At 36.4% G+C, this 21,613-nt stretch overlaps 1 protein-coding gene across 1 annotated transcript in view; it reads left to right on the top strand.

The window, feature by feature from the left end:
* Positions 1-21,613, top strand: part of ANO3 (anoctamin 3) — a 327,529-nt gene that overhangs the window by 119,656 nt on the left and 186,260 nt on the right. Inside the window, exon 4 of the mRNA XM_054440329.2 lies at positions 6,394-6,512. Coding sequence (XP_054296304.1) covers positions 6,394-6,512 — 119 coding nt within the window. The remainder of the gene's footprint in view (positions 1-6,393; positions 6,513-21,613) is intronic.

The following is a 21,613-nucleotide window of genomic DNA, read 5'->3' as shown; positions in this document are numbered from 1 at the left end:
GTTGTTATTGTGTCTTAATCACAGAGCAAGCCACGTATGGACCATTCATGAATTTATTCTTCACAGAAAGCTTCTGTAGGATAATTTTTAAAATCATGAAATTTATTGGTGGTCAAAAGGTCCAGTTTCAGGTACCAACCCTGTCACTTACTACTTGGGTACACACCATCTTTGCCTGAGTTTTCCGATTTGAGAAATGGAGATATCAATATTAATTTCTTCTTATAAACAGAGATTGAGCAGAATTGTAGTGAAAGCTGTTGTGAGACTCAAATTAGACAATATTTGTCAGAGATCTACTCACACATTTAAAATTCTCCAGGAAGTATAGCATCGATTTTCAGATGCTGAAACAATGCAATGTAACAGAGTAACAAAATAAAATGACATTATAGTAAAGAAGAATGACTGAGCTGGAATAATTTAGCTATTAAAATTTTACTCCCAGAGATAGCTGTGAGGTTTATGTTGTGATCATAATAGTCTGCTATATTATATTGGTCAGTTCCTTTAAGTTTTGAACTGATGCTGATATGCAAACAAAATTTAAAAGACAATGCATTCTCACTTAAGTCAGCATAAGTTTTCAACATAAAGCATACAACTGATGATTACAAAACAGATTTATAGATTAAATTTAAAATTTTCCACTGGCATACTCAAGGTAATTACCTTGTTTCCTATCTACTTAGGCTTTAAAATGAAAGATAGGACTTTTTTGGTAGCCCTAAATTACTTATTTTTTTGTAGTTGTTTCAATACTCAAATTGTGAATTGAATGAAAACAAAAGGAAGAAAATACATATTTATGTGTTTGAGTAACTGTGTATAGATTCTTGCATTTAATCCTTGGAACTATTCTATGGGAATATTTTATTCTAAAGTCTAACGTTAAAAAACTGTAACGGACCCACTGCCACCCAGCTAACAAATGATAAAACAAAGATTTTAACTTGGATTTGTTGAAACCAATATTGATTCCCTTGCCACTATAACAGCCTTTGTTCTTCAACATATAAAGCGATTTTACTGAGCTTTGAGACTGCATTTTTTATGGATGTATGCCTTCCTATTATTCTGCTACTAGGGAACAGCAAGAGTTCTATTTGTCATAATCAGACTTACTGTAACTGTTACCACCTGTTCCAGAAAGCTGTTGTCTTTTTTTTGTGTGTGAAAATCTGTTTTTCTTAACTCTTTGATCTTTTTAGATTTTAAGACATTATCAATTATAGGAAGCATCATCAAATTAATAAGAGCTTTTAGGAAAAATAGGTTACTGCCATGATTTCAGAAATGTTACAATGTGGGAGAAAGTCATCTTAAAAAGAGGAAATATGATATAATATTTGGTATTGTAATTTAGTGCTATTGCTTAAACTTTTTTTAATTTGAAATTTAATTGATGTTCTGGGCATATGTGCAATAAATGTCTCATCACCACATAGGGAGGATTTCATAAAAATAAGGATCTGTGCCCTTGAGAACAACCAAAACACATTAGTAGGTTTCATTTGTGTTTCAGAAGATCTCACTGATGGCAGAATAATTAGCTTCATTAACCAAAATGCAATATGGCTGTCTCCATTGTTGCTCTCAGATGTTGACTGATGCTAATACTAACTCTAAAAAGCTTTTTAAATTCTGCTGTTATGATACAAATAACTCCTAGCAAGAAAGAAAAAAATATCTGTGAGGGAGAGAGGACTACCACTACCTAGTTAAAATAGATAACACATTTTACATTACCTTCATACTATAGTTTTTCACTGTTTGTCCTTATATTTATATTGTTTTACAAAGTTACATTCAGAAGGAAAATTATATTTCAATTGAAATGTGTGAGAATAGCCTAAAACAGCTTTTTAACTTAAGATTATAGTTTAAGCATTTCTGTACATTGTCAGTCTGCAAAGCAATTTAATGGATGCAAAATATTCCCATATATAAGCATACCATTCATTTATTATTTAATTTAACAATTACTAAGAGATTACAATGCAATTAACAATGAACTAAATATCAGGATATAGTGATGAACAAAACAGTCACTGCACTTATAGCACTTATAGTTAGGAGAAGATAGATATAACATTTATACATATAAATGTATACATTCAAAGCCAGATGTTGATGTATATGTACATATATAGCATATATGTTTTATATGGGTGTGTGTGTTATCATTTGATGTCAGGTGCTGATAAAAACAATACAAAATAATAAAGCATTGTGAGCAGAGGGAGAACTATGGAGACTGTATTTTAGAAGTAATGGTCAAACAGTGATTCTCTGATGAGGTGACAAGTGAACAGAACCCTGGTTAAAACAGAGATTGAGCATTATCTGCAGAGAGACAAGCAAGTGCAAAAACCCCACAGTGAGAACATACTTTACATCAAGTAACCTGGTACAGCTGGATTGGAGGGCATGAGGGTAGAGCTGTAGGAGCTGGACAGGGAATGATAGTAAGGAGCTAGATGATGCATATGCCCAGTGGGCTGCTCTATGGACTATGGCTTTACCTGGAGATGCAGAATTATTAGAAGGTTTGAATAGAGATTTAATATCAATTTTCTTGGGTTTTTAAAAGGGCCACCCTGGCTATCATGTGGTAGGAGCAAAAGATGGATACAGGAAGATCATTTTGGAGAATCGAATGGACTTCTGTTCATTTAATTAACTATAATCAGATGTTGATAAATGATCAGCTTTGAGCTATAATTTAAAGACAGTTTAGACAGGATTTGGGCATTTAAATCCAGTTAGACATTCAATAAACATTTATTGAATGGTAACTATGTGTCAGACCCTGTTCTAGATGTTAAGGAGAAAGCAGTCAACAAACAAGACAACAAAAGTGGGAAAAAATGTACACATACACACACACACACACACATATATATATATATATATATATATATATATATACACACACACACACACACATACATATACATATATATAGGCCAGGCCAGGCTCACAAAAAATACCTTAGTGAGGGGAACAAATAATGAACAAAGACAAATAAGTAAAAACACATTACATGTTAGTGGTATGTGCTAAAGAGTGATATGTACTAAAGAGTTAATGCTTCATGCTAAGTTAAAAGAATTTGGTGAAGGATTTGATGTAGGGTACAAGAGAAAATGAGGAGTCAAGATCACTCCTAGGGTTTTAGCCTGTGTAACTAGAATAAACTTGTTTATTAAGATGGCAATAGTTTCTACGTTTTATTATTCATAGGCTTAAAGGAACATTCCTGCTAACACAGATTTTCTTTCTTTTAGATTACAATTTTACAATGCATTTCCAGTTGTGCTCTGTTTTGCTCTTAAAACATATTGAAGGACGCGCCTCCATGACCCAAACACTTCCCACCGGTCTTCACTTTCAACATTAGAGATCAAATTTCAACATGAGACCTGGACCAAACAAACCATATCCAAGCCATAGCAATATCTTTGTATATCATTCATCAGGACAATGATTTAAAACTATCTGCATACTGTAATATTATGTGTTCTCTTAGTTAATTTACTTGAATTTTTCTACTTCTGTTATATATTTCTTTTTTCATTTTTATTCTGTTAATACATATTTATTGAAAAATTTTCTTTGCTTTCCAACTTTTAGGTTCAAGAGGTATATGTGCATGTTTGTTACATGGGTAAATTGCATGTCATAGAGGTTTGGTGTACAGATAGTTTTTTCACCCAGATATTATGCTGACTTCCCCAATATACCAAAAAAGAAAAAGAAAAAGAAAGCAGGGGGCGGGGTGGGGGGTGGGCGGAAGGAAGGAAGGGAGGAAGGAAGGGAGGGCAGAAAAAAAAGAAAACAAATGTGAAGGAATTTAGAAAATAAAATGATTAGCTCTAGTCAGCGCTGTAGGGTAGGGAAAAAAAGGTCTGAAAAACTTCATTAATGTGGTGGTATTTGGCAAATGTTCAAAATTGATTTAGCTTTCCTCCAGCAAGATGATGCTGTGTATTTCTTTTCCAGAAATAGATGAGTTATAGGAATTAAAGAAAAAAGTAAACAAAAAAATCTCTGCCTAGAAAACTAAATTGTGAGTGGAATAGGAGCAGGAAATGAGTAATGAACTTCTATAGGTTTAATTTCTTGTGTTCCATGGAAAATAAAATAATTAATGTAAATTGTCATTTTATCTTTTATAAGCATTAAATTCATATTTAGATATTTTTAGAGTTTAGAGGACTCTTAGAGACTTGGGAAAAGGAAATTGCATGCTAAGGAAGTGGCAGATTTAGAATGAGAAATGACATCTTGTGATCCGCAAGCCAGTGCCTGCTCCCCAACAGCACATGCCGTTTGCCGATTGCTGTTTAACCAAACCAGGATTTCTTGCTTCTCTAATAACCAATGGGGAAAATGATGGAGAGACAGAGAGAAAGACAGGGACAGAGAGAGAGAGTGAGCAAGTGAGCGAGCACCCTCGAGAGTGCCTGCGGGGGGGGAAGGAAGGAAAGGGGGAGGGAGAAAGGATTGGCAAGGAAATAAAAAAACAAAACACTCTATGCCTTACAAACTGGCAGTCAATGGTAGGGTTTTGGTAGCTGCTCCAAGAATATAACTCCAAAATTTCAGTTTCTTTCACGCTTAGGTAACAGTTCAATGCAAATCCAGATTGTGCATTTTAAAATTTTCTGTGTTGATCATTCTTCCTCCAGTTTACCTGTGTGTCTAACTGCCTCACTCTTTATATCTTTGCTCAAATATTACTATGTTCTTTACTAAAATGACACCCCCCACTCCTTTCACACCTTCATCCTTCCTATCTACAGTATTTTTCTCAAATGCACCGACCACAAGACATACTTAATATTTTACTTATTTTAAAATTGCATTTCTTCTCTTACTTGAATGTTCTGTGAAGGCAGAATTGTGTTTGCCACTCTAATGTCAACTTGTAAAAGAGTATCTTGCATATCAGGGTTGTTTAATAAACAAAAGTTGAATGAATACAAAGTAACTTACCTAAATATGGGGGAAACATTATATTCACAAGCATCTGCTTTGGAGTCAGATCAGAATTTGTTTCAGTTTTAGATGTACCTCTTACTAGTTTAGTGACTTTGGCATGTTCCATGTTCCTTTTTTGCTTATTATTAAATGTAGGAAGAAATTATACCCACTTTATAAAGTTGTCATCAGAATGAAAGAAAATAATACAGGTAAAGTTTCTGGCTTATTGCATGCACTTAGCAAATGTTAACCATCAACAAGTTAGGTATGGTTAATAGGTCTAAGTGTAACCACTAAAAGCTTAGAGCTTCTTAACATATCTGGCTATTAACTGCATCCTAAGACATAAGATGACCTATACAATTTTAGTTTATACCACTAAGAACCTGATACTATTAGCTGCCCACGATGTAACATATTATGTTTTAATAGTTTTTAACCATTTTATAAAGGAATGGATATACTATAAACAAAATTGTTTTTCTTCTGTACAATAAGTTAATTGACTGAAATCTTGAAAGCACTGAAGTTTTCCATGTCAAAATTCATGTTTAATAGATATCAACTGATCTAATAAAATAACTCTAAGATGTTTTGATATCTTTGAAAAGGCTAAATATACGGCAATCTTTTTTAATTTGAAGAGATATTTATATCACATGGAATATAAATTTAGTGAAGTGTGTCAAGAATTCTTGGTCATATAGACACCATAGAGGTTTCCTATTTTATGCTATTTTACATTAATTACAGCTTATTCATTGTTCATATACATCCTTATATGTAACTGATATTATAGCATTTTATTCTTTGGCTATTCCACTAGTAACCATCATTTTTCAGTGTTCTCTGTTCTTTCCTGACAGGTGTTTCAATCCCCTGATTTTATATTTCTTGTAATGTTTATTAAGATATTTTCTACTATTTCTCAGACTTTTTGCACCCTTCAAATTTTTCCAGCTTTTAAGAAAACAGACTCTCAAGATCAATGCAGTTTTTAATTAAGCAAATAAATGCTTGTACGGTTCTTACAAATGTCACTATCTTCAAGTTCAAAACAAATATGATTTTTTCAAAATTTCAAGTTCAAAACAAATGATACGATTTTATTTTCAAAAATTTGAAGTACATTGAATAGCATAGATGCATTTAATTCTTCTGAAAGTCACTATCAGTGTCAGCATTAGTAAATAATAGGCAGGCTTTCATGTGATTACTTTTATGTGCTTATTTATTGAATGTATGGATTATTTGAAAATTATGCCACACAAATTTTATATATTTTCTAGTATATATATATAGGCTAAACTTTTGGAAAACATGAAAGAGGAGAGATTAGTATATTTAATGAAAAAAAGAGAAAAATGATAGAAATGGATATAACTTTCTCTTTCTCTTTTATAGCCCTAGGAAAAGATAAGGATTACACGGATGAATCAGAACACGCTACTTATGACCGATCTCGTCTCATTAATGACTTTGTTATCAAAGATAAATCTGAATTCAAGACAAAATTATCTAAGGTAATGAGAACTAAATTATCAATAAGTCATTTTTAGAGCATCATTTTTAAAACCTTACAATATTCATCTAAGAACTCAGAAGTAAAAAGTTGTATATAGAGATGATATTCATATTTGTCATATTGATTCATCATATTTCTCAAACAGAATGTTTAAAACAATCTGAAATGTAAAATTATTCATTAATAGTCTCTTTAAGGCTTTATTTCTTCATCTTTCTTAGCATGACTTAATGAGAACATGGATTTTAATACCACATCAACCAAGATTTAAATTCCATTTCTACTACCCAGTTGTAATAACTTGATAAGGCTAATTAAACTCACTGAGAATTGTTTTTCCCATCTTGAAATATGCGTCTGGTTGTCTGCTTGACAAGATTATTGGAAAACAAAATGAGATAACCATGTAAGTGTCTGGTGCACAGCAAAAGATTGAGAATACCTTATTGAAATTATAGTTCACCAATACAAAAATGAGGTAGAGTTCAATTTTAAAAACTCTTGGCTCCAACAATCCTGCCATCCCTCAAACAAAATGCTTTCATGGACTCTGCAAAGCATGGGAGTGTTCCCATCAGATACCAAAGACAAAATGGATGCTGCTTCTTTCCATCATTGCAAATGTAACTGATCCATATTTCCCTTTTGATGATTTTCATGACAAATCCTGGCTCAGGATAAGCTCACTTTTTTTTTCATTTTTTGTATTGATGAAAAAGGAAATGCCTTTGTAAAAAAGATAGTTGGATATTAAGTGCAGTTTAACACAAGGAATGACTTAGGTTTCAATTTTCACTGCATGGCTAATAATCACATTCTTGAATACAATTTTCTCTGTGATATTTGATTTTGTATTTCTTGGATTAATTTTGCAAATATCTTTATTAGTCACCCACCAGTGTGTTAGTAAATAAATATGGCAGAGACTAAATATTACTGTCATGAGACCAAACTAATACATAGATGCAGGGATAACTGTGCCAAATTTCTTTATTACTGTTTGTTTGGTTTTATTAAATTAGATCACTATTATGGGCTAATAATTATCTTTGCAAATCAGGTGTTTATCTTTCTATGGTTACTAAATCTGCCTCCCTGTGTCTGTCTGATAAATATAATGGATGTTTAGAGTCTCTACTATCTGTAAAGCACTGTTCCAAATGAACTGAGAGTAGGAGTTATAAGAGAAATTAAGATGTTGTTTCTTAATGTGCATATAGCACTGACTGGAAGACAAACAATATGCTGAAATAATTAGAAAATGAACTATGATTAAATAAAGTTTGTATTATCTGCTTTTCTAGAATTACCACATCATCAATGATATCTCCCATTTTATTTCTTCTCAACAGTAGCAATTTCCCAAGTTCCACTTTGACTAGACTTGAACTTTAGGATATCAAAGATTTAAAAAAGTTGGACCTGCATGCATGTTATGATTTTAACATTAACAATAAGAGAATGGTGTATGACTATGATAACAGACCACAATATGTCAATCCAAGATATCCTATTCCAATGCCCTACTAAATCTACCTGATTACATACCCTTCTCCTATTATACTTCCACTGAAACTGTAGAAGAACATCATGACACACTGGAGTGACTTGTTCTTCTAGCTTCTATTAAAATGTGTCCACTTTTATCCATTTTATAGTTTTGAGTGCAGCACAAATTCCATTTGAGCAATAACCAAAATGTTTAAATGCCATTTTGGTAGTCTACTTGTAAAGTTTATCTACAAGTGAAGAGCAAAATTACCTACTTAGACAATGTTCCTTTGTGTACATTTGTCACAGGAAACCTCAAAAAAGCAATAACCTAAATTTTCATTGTTTGGGTGTCTGTATACCCTGTGTGCTTTATAAATTTGTCGGCCTTTCTCTTATTATACCCAACCATTAAAAAGTGTGTGTGTGTGTGTGTGTGTGTGTGTGTGTGTGTGTGTGTGTGTGAATTAAAGCATATATATTTTAAGTGAGATCTTATGACATTGACAATTTTTATTCATTTGTGTCCTATAAATAGAAACTTCCTATGGTTCAAATGAACCTATTTAGATAGAATATAGATAGATAGATAAATTATATGGCTGAAGATGTGTGCCTTACAGCATCATTCATATGTGACAATTGTACTTGTTGTAATCTGCATTGTGCATATTATGCAATGTAACCAATATTTTATTTCTACACAAAAGTTACTCATTTGCAAAGAAATCATTTTAGTGATGACAAAACAAATTTACGAGGCGTCAACAGAAAGGGGGCACAAACTTGAAGGGGGGAAAGTAACTCCTAATACAAACTACATAGTGAGTAATGACAAGTATTAAATTACAGAAAACAAAGCTTTCTAACAAGCTTGCCATCAGCTATACACTAAAATAATAGGAAGTAACCCCAAGTCCTGCAACCTGATGTCTTACATTGAATTTATGAGGAAACACTGTTGAGTTGTGAAACTTAAAAACAAAGAAATACAGAAAAACATCTGCCTAATTTACTAGGAGTTGTATAAATTGACTGTATATGTGTTTAAACATTTGGTTTATCAATCATTGTGCAAACATTTTCTGAGTTGAATGGGGTAGTGAATTTTAATTTTTGTCAGGTACATATGCACTGTTTGTAATAATTTTGTAAGCTAATGTATTTATGAGTAACTATAGTTTGCTTTAGAATGAATCTTCAGAAAAATGCATTGTATCTTTAGAATATCTTGCTTCAAATCATAAGTTTTTAGCATGTTATTTCTACTGAAATTATTCAAAACTTTACAGATCAAAAGGATCTATAATTTTGATATCTACTATGATGAAGGGACACTGATAAATAAGATATTTTATTTATTGTGAAATTATAATGCACAAAGCTTGGTATGGTACTTTAGGACCAATATGGCAAACAGAAAATAGCTTTTGCTATCCAAGTACTAACTGGGATGCAGTTTAGGAATTCAGACATGCGTATCAATTGGGAAATCCATGAGATTCCAGAAATTAGAAGCAGCACTAAACATGATTTAAATCTGTATTTAGTTAGCCTCAAGCTTTACAATCAAGTCATATTTAAATATTTCACAGGCATTGTGGTAGATATAAAATAGGCCGCAATTTTTCTTTCCTATATCCACTCTATTTTCTATTTTATTTTATTATTATTATACTTTAAGTATTAGGGTACATGTGCACAATGTGCAGGTTAGTTACATATGTATACATGTACCATGCTGGTGTGCTGCACCCATTAACTCGTCATTTAGCATTAGGTATATCTCCTAAAGCTATCCCTCGCCACTCCCCCCACCCCACAACAGTCCCCAGAGTGCGATGTTCCCCTTCCTGTGTCCATGTGTTCTCATTGTTCAATTCCCATCTATGGGTGAGAATATGCAGTGTTTCGTTTTTTGTTCTTGTGATAGTTTACTGAGAATGATGATTTCCAATTTCATCCATGTCCCTACAAAGGACATGAACTCATCATTTTTTATGGCTGCATAGTATTCCATGGTGTATATGTGCCACATTTTCTTAATCCAGTCTATCATTGATGGACATTTGGGTTGGTTCCAAGTTTTTGCTATTGTGAATAGTGCCGCAATAAACATACGTGTGCATGTGTCTTTATAGCAGCATGATTTATAGTCCTTTGGGTATATACGCAGTAATGGGATGGCTGGGTCAAATGGTGTTTCTAGTTCTAGATCCCTGAGGAATTGCCACACTGACTTCCACAAGGGTTGAATTAGTTTACAGTCCCACCAACAGTGTAAAAGTGTTCCTATTTCTCCACATCCTCTCCAGCACCTGTTGTTTCCTGACTTTTTAATGATTGCCATTCTAACTGGTGTGAGATGGTATCTCATTGTGGTTTTGATTTGCATTTCTCTGATGGCCAGTGATGGTGAGCATTTTTTCATGTGTTTTTTGGCTGCATAAATGTCTTCTTTTGAGAAGTGTCTGTTCATGTCCTTCACCCACTTTTTGATGGGGTTGTTTGTTTTTTTCTTGTAAATTTGTTTGAGTTCATTGTAGATTCTGGATATTAGCCTTTTGTCAGATGAGTAGGTTGCGAAAATTTTCTCCCATTTTGTAGGTTGCCTGTTCACTCTTATGGTAGTTTCTTTTGCTGTGCAGAAGCTCTTTAGGTTAATTAGATCCCATTTGTCAATTTTGGCTTTTGTTGCCATTGCTTTTGGTGTTTTAGACATGAAGTCCTTGCCCATGCCTATGTCCTGAATGGTAATGCCTAGGTTTTCTTCTAGGGTTTTTATGGTTTTAGGTCTAACGTTTAAGTCTTTAATCCATCTTGAATTAATTTTTGTATAAGGTGTAAGGAAGGGATCCAGTTTCAGCTTTCTACATATGGCTAGCCAGTTTTCCCAGCACCATTTATTAAAAAGGGAATCCTTTCCCCATTGCTTGTTTTTCTCTGGTTTGTCAAAGATCAGATAGTTATAGATATACGGCGTTATTTCTGAGGGCTCTGTTCTCTTCCATTGATCTATATCTCAGTTTTGGTACCAGTGCCATGCTGTTTTGGTTACTGTAGCCTTGTAGTATAGTTTGAAGTCAGGTAGAGTGATGCCTCCAGCTTTGTTCTTTGGGCTTAGGATTGACTTAGCGATGCAGGCTCTTTTTTGGTTCCATATGAACTTTAAAGTAGTTTTTTCTAATTCTGTGAAGAAAGTCATTGGTAGCTTGATGGGGATGGCATTGAATCTATAAATTACCTTGGGCAGTATGGCCACTTTCACGATATTGATTCTTCCTACCCATGAGCATGGAATGTTCTTCCATTTCTTTGTATCCTCTTTTCTTTCATTGAGCAGTGGTTACTAGTTCTCCTTGAAGAGGTCTTTCACAGCCCTTGTAAGTTGGATTCCTAGGTATTTTATTCTCTTTGAAGCAATTGTGAATGGGAGTTCACTCATGATTTGGCTCTCTGTTTGTCTGTTATTGGTGTATAAGAATGCTTGTGATTTTTGTACATTGATTTTGTATCCTGAGACTTTGCTGAAGTTGCTTATCAGCTTAAGGAGATTCTGGGCTGAGACAATGGGGTTTTCTAGATATACAATCATGTCATCTGCAAACGGGGACAATTTGACTTCTTCTTTTCCAAATTGAATACCCTTTATTTCCTTCTCCTGCCTAATTGCCCTGGCCAGAACTTCCAACACTATGTTGAATAGGAGTGGTGAGAGATGGCATCCCTGTCTTGTGCCAGTTTTCAAAGGGAATGCTTCCAGTTTTTGCCCATTTGGTATGATATTGGCTGTGGGTTTGTCATAGATAGCTCCTTATTTTGAGATATGTCCCATCAATACCTAACTTATTGAGAGTTTTTAGCATAAAGGGTTGTCGAATTTTGTCAAAGGCCTTTTCTGCATTTATTAAGATAATCATGTGGTTTTTGTCTTTGCTTCTGTTTATATGCTGGATTACATTTATTGATTTGTGTATATTGAACCAGCCTTGCATCCCAGGGATGAAGCCCACTTGATCATGGTGGATAAGCTTTTTGATGTCCTGCTGGATTCAGTTTGCCAGTATTTTATTGAGGATTTTTGCATCAATGTTCATCAAGGATATTGGTCTGAAATTCTCTTTTTTGGTTGTGTCTCTGCCCAGCTTTGGTATCAGGATGATGCTGGCCTCATAAAATAAGTTAGGGAGGATTCCCTCTTTTTATATTGATTGGAATAGTTTCAGAAGGAATGGTACCAGTTCCTCCTTGTACCTCTGGTAGATTGGCTGTGAATCCACCTGGTCCTGGACTCTTTTTGGTTGGTAAGCTATTGATTATTGCCACAATTTCAGAGCCTGTTATTGGTCTATTCAGAGATTCAACTGCTTCCTGGTTTAGTCTTGGGAGAGTGTAAGTGTCAAGGAATTTATCCATTTCTTCTAGATTTTCTAGTTTATTTGCGTAGAGGTGTTTGTAGTATTCTCTGATGGTAGTTTGTATTTCTGTGGGATTGGTGGTGATATCCCCTTTATCATTTTTTATTGCATCTATTTGATTCTTCTCTCTTTTCTTCTTTATTAGTCTTGTTAGCAGTCTATCAATTTTGTTGATCCTTTCAAAAAACCAGCTCCTGGATTCATTAATTTTTTGAAGGGTTTTTTGTGTCTCTATTTCCTTCAGTTCTGCTCTGATTTTAGTTATTTCTTGCCTTCTGCTAGCTTTTGAATGTGTTTGCTCTTGCTTTTCTAGTTCTTTTAATGGTGATGTTAGCGTGTCAATTTTGGATCTTTCCTCCTTTCTCTTGTGGGCATTTAGTGCTATAAATTTCCCTCTACACACTGCTTTGAATGCGTCCCAGAGATTCTGGTACGTTGTGTCTTTGTTCTCATTGGTTTCAAAGAACATCTTTATTTCTGCCTTCATTTCATTATGTACCCAGTAGTCATTCAGGAGCAGGTTGTTCAGTTTCCATGTAGTTGAGCGGTTTTCAGTGAGTTTCTTAATCCTGAGTTCTAGTTTGATTGCACTGTGGTCTGAGAGACAGTTTGTTATAATTTCTCATCTTTTACATTTGCAGAGGAGACCTTTACTTCCAACTATGTGGTCAATTTTGGAATAGGTGTGGTGTGGTGCTGAAAAGAATGTATATTCTGTTGATTTGGGGTGGAGAGTTCTGTAGATGTCTATTAGGTCCGCTTGTTGCAGAGCTGAGTTCAATTCCTGGGTATCCTTGTTAACTTTCTGTCTCATTGATCTGTCTAATGTTGACAGTGGGGTGTTAACGTCTCCCATTATTATTGTGTGGGAGTCTAAGTCTCTTTGTAGGTCACTCAGGACTTGCTTTATGAATCTGAGTGCTCCTGTATTGGGTGCATATATATTTAGGATAGTTAGCTCTTCTTGTTGAATTGATCCCTTTACCATTATGTAATGGCCTTTTTTGTGTCTTTTGATCTTTGTTGGTTTAAAGTCTGTTTTATCAGAGACTAGGATTGCAACCCCTGCCTTTTTATGTTTTCCATTTGCTTGGTAGATCTTCCTCCATCCTTTTGAGCCTATGTGTGTCTCTGCACGTGAGATGGGTTTCCTGAATACAGCACACTGATGGGTCTTGACTCTTGATCCAATTTGCCAGTCTGTGTCTTTTAATTGGAGCATTTAGTCCATTTACATTTAAAGTTAATATTGTTATGTGTGAATTTGATCCTGTCATGATGATGTTAGCTGGTTATTTTGCTCGTTAGTTGATGCAGTTTCTTCCTAGCCTTGAAGGTCTTTACAATTTGGCATGATTTTGCAGTGGCTGGTACCGGTTTTGCCTTTCCATGTTTAGTGCTTCCTTCAGGAGCCCTTTTAGGGCAGGCCTGGTGGTGACAAAATCTCTCAGCATTTGCTTGTCTGTAAAGGATTTTATTTCTCCTTCACTTATGAAGCTTAGTTTGGCTGGATATGAAATTCTGGGTTGAAAATTCTTTTCTTTAAGAATGTTGAATATTGGCCCCCACTCTCTTCTGGCTTGTAGGGTTTCTGCTGAGAGATCCGCTGTTAGTCTGATGGGCTTCCCTTTGTGGGTAACTCAACCTTTCTCTCTGGCTGCCCTTAACATTTTTTCCTTCATTTCAACTTTGGTGAATCTGACAATTATGTGTCTTGGAGTTGCTCTTCTTGAGGAGTATCTTTGTGGTGTTCTCTGTATTTCCTGAATCTGAATGTTGGCCTGCCTTGCTAGATTGGGGAAGTTCTCCTGGATAATACCCTGCAGAGTGTTTTCCAACTTGGTTCCATTCTTCCCGTCACTTTCAGGTACACCAATCAGACACAGATTTGGTCTTTTCACATAGTCCCATATTTCTTGGAGGCTTTGTTCATTTCTTTTTATTCTTTTTTCTCTAAACTTCCCTTCTCGCTTCATTTATTCATTTCATCTTCTATCACTGATACCCTTTCTTCCAGTTGATCGCATTGGCTCCTGAGGCTTCTGCATTCTTCATGTAGTTCTCAAGCCTTGGCTTTCAGCTCCATCAGCTCCTTTAAGCACTTCTCTGTATTGGTTACTCTAGTTATACATTCGTCTAAAGTTTTTCAAAGTTTTCAACTTATTTGCCTTTAGTTTGAATTTGCTCCTGTAGCTAGAGTAGTTTGATCATCTGAAGCCTTCTTCTCTCAACTCGTCAAAGTCATTCTCCATCCAGCTTTGTTCCGTTGCTGGTGAGGAACTGTGTTCCTTTGGAGGAGGAGAGGCGCTCTCCTTTTTAGAGTTTCCAGTTTTTCTGCTCTGTTTTATCCCTATCTTTTTGGTTTTATCTACTTTTTGTCTTTGATGATGGTGATGTACAGATGGGTTTTTGGTGTGGATGTCCTTTCTGTTTGTTAGTTTTCCTTCTAACAGACAGGACCCTCAGCTGCAGGTCTGTTGGAGTTTGCTAGAGGTCCACTCCAGACCCTGTTTGCCTGGGTATCAGCAGCGGTGTCTGCAGAACCGCGGCTTTTCGTGATCCGCGAATGCTGCTGTCTGATCCTTCCTCTGGAAGTTTTGTCTCAGAGGAGTACCCAGCCTTGTGAGGTGTCAGTCTGCCCCTACTGGGGGGTGCCTCCCAATTAGGCTGCTCAGGGGTCAGGGGTCAGGGACCCACTTGAGGAGGCAGTCTGCCAGTTCTCAGATCTCCAGCTGTGTGCTGGGAGAACGACTGCTCTCCCCAAAGCTGTCAGACAAGGACATTTAAGTCTGCAGAGGTTACTGCTGTCTTTTTGTTTGTCTGTGCCCTGCCCCCAGAGGTGGAGCCTACAGAGGCAGGCAGGCCTCCTTGAGCTGTGGTGGGCTCCACCCAGTTCAAGCTTCCCCGCTGCTTTGTTTACCTAAGCGAGCCTGGGCAATGGCGGGTGCCCCTCCCACAGCCTCGCTGCCGCTTTGCAGTTTGATCTCAGACTGCTGTGCTAGCAATCAGCGAGACTCCGTGGGCTTAGGACCCTCTGAGCCAGGTGCTGGCTATAATCTCCTGGTGCGCCATTTCCTAAGCCCGTCGGAAAAGCACAGTATTCGGGTTGGAGTGGCCCGATTTTCCAGGTGCCATCTGTCACCCCTTTCCTTGACCATGAAAGGGAACTCTCTGACCCCTTGCCCTTCCCCAGTGAGGCAATGCCTTGCCGTGCTTCGGCTGGCGCACGGTGCACTGCACCTACTGTCCTGTGCCCACTGTCTGGCACTCCCTAGTGAGACGAACCCGGTACCTCAGATGGAAATGTAGAAATCACCCATCTTCTGCGATGGGATGTTTCTCAAAATAATAAGAGCTATCTGTATCAAACCCACAGCCAATATCATACTGAATGGGCAAAAACTGGAAGCATTCCCTTTGAAAAGTAGCACAAGACAGGGATGCCCTCTCTCACCACTCCTATTCATAGTGTTGGAAGTTCTGGCCAGGGCAATTAGGCAGGAGAAGGAAATAAAGAGTATTCAATTAAGAAAAGAAGAAGTCAAATTGTCCCTGTTTGCAGACAACATGATTGTATATCTAGAAAACCCCATTGTCTCAGCCCAGAATCTCCTTAAGCTGATAAGCAACTTCAGCAAAGTCTCAGGATACAAAATCAATGTACAAAAATCACAAGCATTCTTATACACCAATAACAGACAAACAGAGAGCCAAATCATGAGTGAACTCCCATTCACAATTACTTCAAAGAGAATAAAATACCTGGGAATCCAACTTACAAGGGCTGTGAAAGACCTCTTCAAGGAGAACTACAAACCACTGCTCAATGAAAGAAAAGAGGATACAAAGAAATGGAAGAACATTTCATGCTCATGGGTAGGAAGAATCAATATCATGAAAATGGCCATACTGCCCAAGGTAATTTATAGATTCAATGCCATCCCCATCAAGCTACCAATGACTTTCTTCACAGAATTGGAAAAAACTACTTTAAAGTTCATATGGAACCAAAAAAGAGCTCGCATTGCCACGTCAATCCTAAGCCAAAAGAACAAAGCTGGAGGCATCACTCTACCTGACTTCAAACTATACTACAAGGCTACAGTAACCAAAACAGCATGGCACTGGTACCAAAACTGAGATATAGATCAATGGAAGAGAACAGAGCCCTCAGAAATAACGCCGCATATCTACAACCATCTGATCTTTGACAAACCAGAGAAAAACAAGCAATGGGGAAAGGATTCCCTTTTTAATAAATGGTGCTGGGAAAACTGGCTAGCCATATGGAGAAAGCTGAAACTGGATCCCTTCCTTACACCTTATACAAAAATTAATTCAAGATGGATTAAAGACTTAAACATTAGACCTAAAACCATAAAAACCCTAGAAGAAAACCTAGGCATTACCATTCAGGACATAGGCATGGGCAAGGACTTCATGTCTAAAACACCAAAAGCAATGGCAACAAAAGCCAAAATTGACAAATGGGATCTAATTAACCTAAAGAGCTTCTGCACAGCAAAAGAAACTACCATGAGAGTGAACAGGCAACCTACAAAATGGGAGAAAATTTTCGCAATCTACTCATCTGACAAAGGGCTAATATCCAGAATCTACAATGAACTCAAACAAATTTACAAGAAAAAAACAAACAACCCCATCAAAAAGTGGGCAAAGGATATGAACAGACACTTCTCAAAAGAAGACATTTATGCAGCCAAAAAACACGTGAAAAAATGCTCATCATCACTGGCCATCAGAGAAATGCAAATCAAAACCACAATGAGATACCATCTCACACCAGTTAGAATGGCAATCATTAAAAAGTCAGGAAACAACAGGTGCTGGAGAGGATGTGGAGAAATAGGAACACTTTTACACTGTTGGTGGGACTGTAAACTAATTCAACCCTTGTGGAAGTCAGTGTGGCAATTCCTCAGGGATCTAGAACTAGAAACACCATTTGACCCAGCCATCCCATTACTGGGTATACACCCAAAGGACTATAAATCATGCTGTTATAAAGACACATGCACACATATGTTTATTGCGGCACTATTCACAATAGCAAAAACTTGGAACCAACCCAAATGTCCATCAATGATAGACTGGCATACACCATGGAATACTATGCAGCCATAAAAAATGATGAGTTCATGTCCTTTGTAGGGACATGGATGAAATTGGAAATCATCATTCTCAGTAAACTATCGCAAGAACAGAAAACCGAACACCGCATGTTCTCACTCATAGATTGAACAATGACAACACATGGTCACAGGAAGGGGAACATCACACTCTGGGGACTGTTGTGGGGTGGGGGGAGGGGGGCGGGATAGCATTAGGAGATATACCTAATGCTACATGACGAGTTAATGGGTGCAGCACACCAGCATGGCACATGTATACGTTTGTAACTAACCTGCACATTGTGCACATGTACCCTAAAACTTATAATAAAAAAAAAAAAAAGAAAATCTAGAAGAAATGGATAAATTCCTCGACACACACACTCTCCCAAGACTAAACCAGGAAGCAGTTGAATCTCTGAATAGACCAATAACAGGCTCTGAAATTGTGGCAATAATCAATAGCTTACCAACCAAAAAGAGTCCAGGACCAGATTGATTCACAGCCGAATTCTACCAGAGGTACAAGGAGGAACTCGTACCTTTCCTTCTGAAAGGATTCCAATCAATAGAAAAAGGGGGAATCCTCCCTAACTCATTTTATGAGGCCAGCATCATCCTGATACCAAAGCCGGGCAGAGACATATCCACTCTAGTTTCAATGAGATTTTGCAGCTCTTGCCATCAAAAGATAAAGTCTATTGAACAGGCCTTGGTCCTCGTGTTTGTCAGTAGACTGTTGCAGGAGTAACATTATGCCAGCACTGAGCATTGAACTCAAAAGATCTTCAACTCCCGTTCTTTCTCTTGGGATTCTCCCTTTACCATGTGAATAAGTCAGAGCTAGTCTTGAGGAGGATAAAAGACCACAGGGACCAGAGGCTCATAAGCACAGTTGCCCCAAATGAGGCAGAGAGAGATGAGAGAATCCAACAGCAAAGGCCAGGAAAATCAGACCTGTGAAATATCTCAACTGAGACCAGAAGAGCTACCCCGCTGAGCCCAGCCTGTGTACAGAATCATGAGCCAAAGAGTTATTTGGGGATGGTTTGTCTCTCTGCAAGAGATAATGGAGACAACCACAAATGTTAAAGGATAACACATTGGCTAATATCAATGATTGTTAATATGAAGTTAATTCTTCCTCAGTGTCTAGGAAGATTTGCAAAATTGTCGCAGAGTTTGACACAGCATATTCACAGCATGCATTTAACTCTTTGGAGCCCAAGTATATTTTAAATAGCATAACTGAAGTCACATGGTATTTAAGCAACCTATCAAACTTTCTAAAATTGTTTTTTTAAAAACTCTATTTACAAAAGTGCCTTCCTTGTGAAAACATTAAATCAAGGTAAAATTCCAAGATCACTATTAATCAAAATGTGTTTATAGTTAACAGCAGTCACAAACATATAATGTTTTAAACATGTTTAATTTTTCTGGGTACAGATTAAATGTATATATTTATGAGGTATATGGGATATAATGATACAGGCATACAAAATATAATAATTTAATTGGGATAAATGAGGTATCCATCACCTCACGCATTTATCCTTTGTGTTACAAGCAATCCAATTATACTCTTTAAAATGTACAAGTAAATCAGTATTGACTATAGTCACCCTATTGTGCTATCAGATACTAGATCTTATTCCTTCTTTCAAAATATTTTTTGTGCCCATTAATCATCCCCTCTCCCCTTGCCCTACATTTCCCAACCCCTGGTAATCATCATTCTACTCTCTATCTCTGAGTTAATTGTTTTAATTTTTAGCTCTCACAAATAAGTGAGAACATGAAAAGTCTGTCTTTCTGTGCCTGACTGATTTCCTTTAGCATAATGACCTCCAGTTCCATCCATAGTGTTGCAAATGACAGGGTCTCATCCTTTTATGGCTGAATAGTACTCCATTGTGTATATGTTCCACTTTTTTTTTTATCCATTCGCCTGTTGATGGACACTTGGGTTGCTTCCAAGTCTTGGCTGTTGTGAATATTGTTGCAATAAATATGGGAGTGTAGATATTTCTTTTATAAAACTTTTCTTTAAGACCCATTTACTTTCTGTCTTACCTCTTGACAAAAGGCTTTTTCATCCCTATGTGGCTAAGCAATTTAAGGAAGCATTTTGTAATGAAAGGAAAGGAACATTCCCAAAAATCCATAGACTGAAGGACCTGGCCTGACTGCAAGCAAAGTTCTAGAGCAAATGAGGGGGATTGTTTTTAAGATGGTTGGGGCAAATATCGCCTTTTCTTGTTTCATGAATATGGAGAACACTGGGAACAACATTTGAAGATAATGAGGTCCTACCGCCAAACTGTATGATCCTCAAAACTAGAATCCCTCTCTCCACCAAGGAGCCACATCCTACATACCAGCTGAGGCCTCTAGATGTGGTCAGTTTACAGGGATTATCTATAGTTAATCTAGGTTAGCAGGAATAAGCCTACGGTAAAGAATGCATGGCATCTGTAGTGGGCATTAGTGAAGCTCAGCTGCGTAGCTCTTTCGGTCTCAGCTGGGATATTTCATGGGTCCACCACTGTCACTTACGATGCCCAAATTACAGATATTGCCATTAATGAGTCTGGGAATATTAATCTATTTTTCAGTTACAGTGACTTCACCTTTGAAAGGATATTGGGTATCAAATCAAACAGGAAGAAGGTTATAGACAAGGAAAATCTGGACATGAATATTTTAGCAGTTCATTAAAATTAGATCACAAGGCCATTCACTTTGACTGTGTCAACTGGCATTGGCAGATGGTGCTCATCTTTATCTCAATGGGTATTAGAAATAATTTTCTCTAGGACTGGAGACACTGGTCGTATGATGGAGAAGGTCAGAAAGAGATGGCTTTTGTAGTCTTCTACAGCATACCTTTCATGTGGATGTCAGGAACTATTTCATTTGCCTAAATGGCTCTTTGCCTCCAAATTGTGTATAGGACTTAGTATTCTGAACGTGCTACTTCCTATTTTTGTCCAGATATTGTGAGGTGGTGATGACAAACTACAAGATGAATGACTAACTTGGCTCTATATGGCTGCTTTAATGGACAAGATTATACATGAAATACTAAGAGAATAAATTTTACTTCTTTTTGGGATAGTCAGTTTCTAAAGAAAATATTAATATTCATTTAACTTTAGTACCTGAAGTAACCTTTTATTTATATTATTAAGTGGTATCCTAAATATTTAATTTTCATGTAAAACATGGATCACACAGAAAATCACCTTGGCTTATTAATCTTTTTGTCCATGTTTTTAAATTTATCTTCTTACCTAACATTAAGACGTCTCCTTTTCAGTCAGTCCAAAGTAATCTGGTCCTGTTTTCAGAGTCTTTGCATTCTCTGAAATACTGAAAAGGCATTATCCTCCCTGCAACCCTAAAAGGAATCTCCCTTCCTTGTGCCATTTAGGTACTTAGTTTGACCCTTGGAAACCTTTCTTAGTAAATGGTGAAGACTTGTTCTACATTAGCTGATTGCTAGTGTAAATTTTCCAAAAGATTTAGTACAAGAGTTTTCAGAGTTGCTTCAGATTTTCTGTAGACTGCTTAAACCCGGGGATGTGTGTGTGTGTGGGTGTGTGCATGCGCATGTGAGGGAGTGGTGTATATGTTATGATAAAGGTAGCATTTCACATCAGGAAATAAATATTAATCATTCAAAAACATGCAAATATTCTCACAACAACTAGTCAATTATTTGGAAAGAGTTAAAATATTCTTAGATGACATCTCACATCTAAATGAATTACTGAAGACCTAAAGAGGTATACTCAAACTGAATATATTGAAAACAAGGCAAAACAAAAATAAACATTTTTTCCTAATGACAGAATAGAAAAATGGCCTTTTAAAATGGCCTTTTAAAATCAATGATAAAGTTAAGCATGGATAGACTTACTATTTAGATACTAAATATATCAGTGTCAAAATTCTGATAAAATTGAAAAGAGACAAACTTAAGATGTGGTGATCAGCTCACATACTGGAAAATATATACATGCCAGAAGAATGGCTAATATTAATTCACACAG

This window comes from Pongo pygmaeus, chromosome 9 (genome assembly GCF_028885625.2).
Source record: "Pongo pygmaeus isolate AG05252 chromosome 9, NHGRI_mPonPyg2-v2.0_pri, whole genome shotgun sequence".
Classification (NCBI taxonomy): Eukaryota; Metazoa; Chordata; class Mammalia; order Primates; family Hominidae; genus Pongo; species Pongo pygmaeus.
The sequence above is the reverse complement of the archived record's forward strand: the minus strand, read 5'-3'. Positions and strand labels throughout refer to the sequence as shown.